This window comes from Phodopus roborovskii, unplaced genomic scaffold (genome assembly GCF_943737965.1).
Source record: "Phodopus roborovskii unplaced genomic scaffold, PHOROB, whole genome shotgun sequence".
Taxonomy (NCBI): Eukaryota; Metazoa; Chordata; class Mammalia; order Rodentia; family Cricetidae; genus Phodopus; species Phodopus roborovskii.
The window spans coordinates 4,523,006-4,527,500 of NW_026126638.1; the positions used below are offsets into that span (position 1 = coordinate 4,523,006).

The window sequence follows — 4,495 nt, forward strand, 5'->3', positions numbered from 1 at the left end:
GCTCTGGAGCTGTAATGAACACGTGTGAATAAAGAATGGGTCCAGAGTTTTCTGTGAACCCAAAATCTAAAGGCCCCAGTTTAGGGCTTAAAGTCTTCCAGTCCTACATATCCTTCTCCTCCGTTGTTAGCGGGACAGAGGGGAGTGAGAACCAGCAAAAGGCAATGGATAAACTCAGTGGAAACTTTGTAGAGTACATTTGGCATTCAGTGAAAGTAATTCATTTTGTATAGGGTTTTATGAATTTTGAAAACATCTAATCATGTATTCTTCATCAAGGCATGTAGAGGCTCAACCCTTAAGAACATGTATTGCTCTTGAATAAGATTGGGTTTGATTCCCAACACCCATATGGTAGCTCACACACACCCTTAACTCCAACTCCTGGGATCCAACACTGGTCCAGATTCCTCCCTAACAGTAGGCATGCATGTAGTACACATATATACATGAATGCAGACAAAACACTCACACACAAAAAATAAATGTAGAACAATAGCTTATAAAGGGTCTGTAGACCCCCACCCCACTGCACCTTCCCATTCCCGGATGCACACATCCTGTACCTCTGTCCCCAGCCTTTACACACTTACTTTTCCAGAGTGCCATAAAATGGATCCCTGAAGCAGAGACTTCACATTTGACTTCTGTCACTTTGTCATGCCTTGCATACTGCTGCTCTTCAGGAATCGCAGTGTCTATTAATCCCGTGTCAGACACACTGATGGCTTGATTCTAAGAGAGTGTGTATCCACAGCACCACTGACACAGGCACAATGCTCCAAATTCAGAAGTACGCTAGCACCTCAAATCAAATCTTAAACAAAGGAGAGAAGCTGGCGAAAACTTGTGGAGAAGGGACAGGAGGAAGTGAGTCGTGGCAGTTGGTTTTGCTTCTTTCAAATAAGCCAGAAGGAAGGAGATAGTTTTCTGTGGCTTTCTGCTTTTTAATTGCTTAAGTTTGCTGATTAGTTTAGGAACTTTGGCCTAGAAAAGTTGCAGGAGAAACGTACATTGTTCCACTTTTTTTTTCAGCTATCTTTAAAGCTACTACAAATATGAACATAAAGGTTTCTTTCTTTCTTTCTTTTTTCCTTGAAACTTAAATGTAAGCTTCCCTTTCCAGCTTGGGGATATGTGGGCACATCACCATATTGTATACTTCCTGTACAAACAGCTGTACAGCTTCCTAGTGGCTGCACAAGTTTGCCTGTCTGAAGAAAGGCATTAGAGTCACATCAACACATAAATTCTTCAACCTCCTACTGTATAGACTGATTTTGCTCTTGAATCTAAGATGACTTTTGCCTAAGACAAGATCCTGCACCCCATCAGCTTTTTATAGAATTAAATGGCTGCACAATACTTAGCTTTGTGCTTGGGTCTACAGCTACAGTCCGGCTTGAGTCTTGTTTTTTGCAGACAGACATCAGGTTACTTTAGGAGCACATACATACTAGAACCATGCCGGCCTTCCCTGTCTAAAAACTGTACATCTCTGTGAAATACCTTTTGACCGTGTGTGTTTGCTGTAATTTCTGAGGTCTTATTTTTCTTCCTGTATTGTTTTAGTGTCTACTCTTTTCCTAGCATCAGGCCGTCTTTATTCCTGTTCACATGAGTCATGGATTAGGCAGCATGATTGCTGAATTTGACTTGTTCTTTTTCAGGACTGTTTTTTGACTATATTAATTTTATTTTAGTTTTAATAATACTTTTCATATAATTTGATTCTATGTTCTTTTTTTTTTTTTGAAGGCAACCACTCCCCAGGAAGTGAAGCTGTTGCATGTATAAAACAGCTCAAGAATGTTGACATGTGAGCAACATTGAGTGTTCCAGTTCCTTATGTGTTTAGAACTGCCTTGATGTCTTTCCTTTTTCATTATTAAAAGTTTGTGCATATGATTTTTTTTTTTGCTTCCATAAATAGCTTCGTTATGAGCATTCCTATTTCCGACCAAGGTCAGGGAAGGGCATCTGGTGTTTTTATCTAAGTTTTCTGTTACCAATAAAGACTCAGGAGTCAGATATTGGGGTGAAACCTGAGAGATCACAGAGGCAGTAGAGGAAGAACCAGCTGACCTTTCCTTTTTAGTGGCTACCCAGCTTACATGTCTCTCTCCACATGTCTTATACCAGAAAGACCATGAAATTTCTTAAGTCCTTTCCTCCACTTCCTGTGTGTCTCTCTATCCTTTTTCCTGTGTCCATTGTACTCTCTATGGCTAATTCTTGTCAATTAGTTGCTGCCTCCACCCCTGATCCAAGGTAAATATTTTAACAGTCTTGGAGTTTTACAGTGCCATCAAATCTCCTGCAAGAGGTGTCAGAGTTCCTGAAACTGGAATTGTAGATTGTTGCAAGCTGCTATGTGTGTGCTGGAATAGAACCCAGGTCCTCTTTAAGAGTAGCAAGTGCTTTTAACCCCTGAGCCAACTCTCCAGGCTTGCCATGATTTTTTCATAGTTTTATATGTAGTTTTTGCTTATGCTGATTATGACCTTTTTTTTAGATTTGTATTGTATATATTTTGACATTACTCTAAATGCTGCTGTGTTAGACAATAATTTCCATTTGACAGACAATGCAACTGATTTTGCCATGCTGGCAATTTGTCCTGCAGTTTTGTAAACTCACTTCTTTAAAATCCGGTATTCTTTTATAGATTTGTGACAATTTTTATGCAGATAGGAGCATATCATCTGTGAAGAGAGACATTTTCATCTGTTTTCAATAAAATTCTTTTTCTTCTTTTAAGGAACTTATTTATATGTATATGGCTGTTTTGCCTGCATGTTTGCTCATCGCATGAGTGCCTATAGAGGGTGATTTTGCCAGCAGAGGGACATGGGTCCCTTGGAACTGGAGTTGGCAAGATCCTAAGCTACTTTGTGGGTGTTAGGAACTGAACCTGTGACCTCTGTAAGAGCAGCAAGTGCCCTTCCCTGATGAGCCATTCTCCAGCCTTGGGACACTATTTCTTAGCCCTGGCTGGCCCTCCTGTGCAAAGTCGCCCTGGAGTAGTGTGCAGACATCCTACTCCTGCTCTGGAAGCTGGGAAAGCATTCTTAACTGCGGCCTTGGGAATGAAGCAGACGGCAGCTGGATTTACTGTTTTGATTTTGAGTGGATAATTTTTGTAGGGGTGGGACGTTCCCTTATGGCTGATTTTCACACAGTTTTGCTGTGTATTGTATTTATGTTCTATTTCCCTCTATCTTAGTCTATCAATAGGTGTAGTTACAGTGATTTCTTTCCCCTTATGTTTCTGTTTCCTCTTCTAACTTTTTATGGAGATCAATACAGCTGACTGCTGTGGTTGCCTTTCCCTGTGACCCTCACTCTTATATTTCTTGCTCTTTCACGATTCACCCTTAGTTCAGTGACTAGAAGACCCCTGGCTGAATTTCTGTTTCCAGCATCTCTTGTCTTCTTCCCACCGTGGACATTCCTTATGGACCAGGGCCTTCTTTGGAAGGGGTTTTCCGTGCCCTTTAAGGTACTTGTAGGCAATTGTGAAGTGAGTTTTTGTGCTAAGTTTATTTTATTTTCCTTAAGAAATTCTCTAAGTCAGCATTCTTATATAAATATTTTACAGGTAAAAACCCTCGAGGAAAATTTCTCAAAATCATCTCCCCCGTGTTTCCCACTAAGCTTTCCTATTACTTCTGCTATGGAGTGTTGGCGGTCCTCTCTGTAGCTGCCATTGCACTTCCTGTTGCTCTGTCGTTGTCAGGTGAGTGACTCGTTCTCCAGAGTCTGTGGTATTCAGTTCACATTCCCATTGTTAGTGAATACTTGTTGATGACTGTGAGCCAGGCACTGTGGGAAGGGCTCTGGAGAAAGCACAGCAGAAACTTCTGTCCTTAGGGTCTAGCAGGAGGATGCAGGGGAGGGATAGCGCAGGCTGTGCTGTGCACAGGAGTCCAGGCTCAGCATCCCTGGGAAGATGGCACTCAGCAACCTCTAGACTGAGGTGCAGGAGACACAAGTCCACCTTCGGGAACTCTCCTAGGCAGGGAACAAGAGGAGTAAAACCCAAAGGAGGATCCTCAAGGAGGCTGCTGCAGCTGAGGGGATGAGGGCAGTGAGGAGAGAGAGGGTCGGGGAAGGCAGCGATGCTCCACACCCCTGACTCACGGTTTCAGTTAACGTCCTCAACTGTGGCCAGAGAATATTAAACAGCATGTTCCAGAAATCTATTATTCCTGAGCTATCATATCAACTTTAACGACATCATGTCCATGTCTAAACATGGACACACATTTGCCAACAAGAGTTAGTCAGTGTAACCTAAACTATTATGTAGTTCTGAAAAGAGTCAGATAAAAAGAAGAGACAGTTACCTACAGGGCTCATTGCAATTGTTCCTTTTATAAAAGCTTCAACAAATTTCCCTCTACCAAAAATAAGTATGTGTCATCTCTAGTACTCAATATTTCTTATCAAATTATTTATTTCTTGCCTCAGTAACCCTTCAAAAGTGCCATGC

General features: G+C 41.6%; 1 protein-coding gene across 1 annotated transcript in view; it reads left to right on the plus strand.

Annotated features, from left to right (window-relative positions):
• Positions 1 to 776: 776 nt before the first annotated feature.
• The window catches only part of LOC127212884 (C-type lectin domain family 2 member H-like), a 7,219-nt gene continuing 3,500 nt past the window's right edge, over positions 777 to 4,495 (plus strand). Inside the window, exons 1-2 of the mRNA XM_051173078.1 lie at positions 777 to 870; positions 3,602 to 3,731. Coding sequence (XP_051029035.1) covers positions 777 to 870; positions 3,602 to 3,731 — 224 coding nt within the window. The remainder of the gene's footprint in view (positions 871 to 3,601; positions 3,732 to 4,495) is intronic.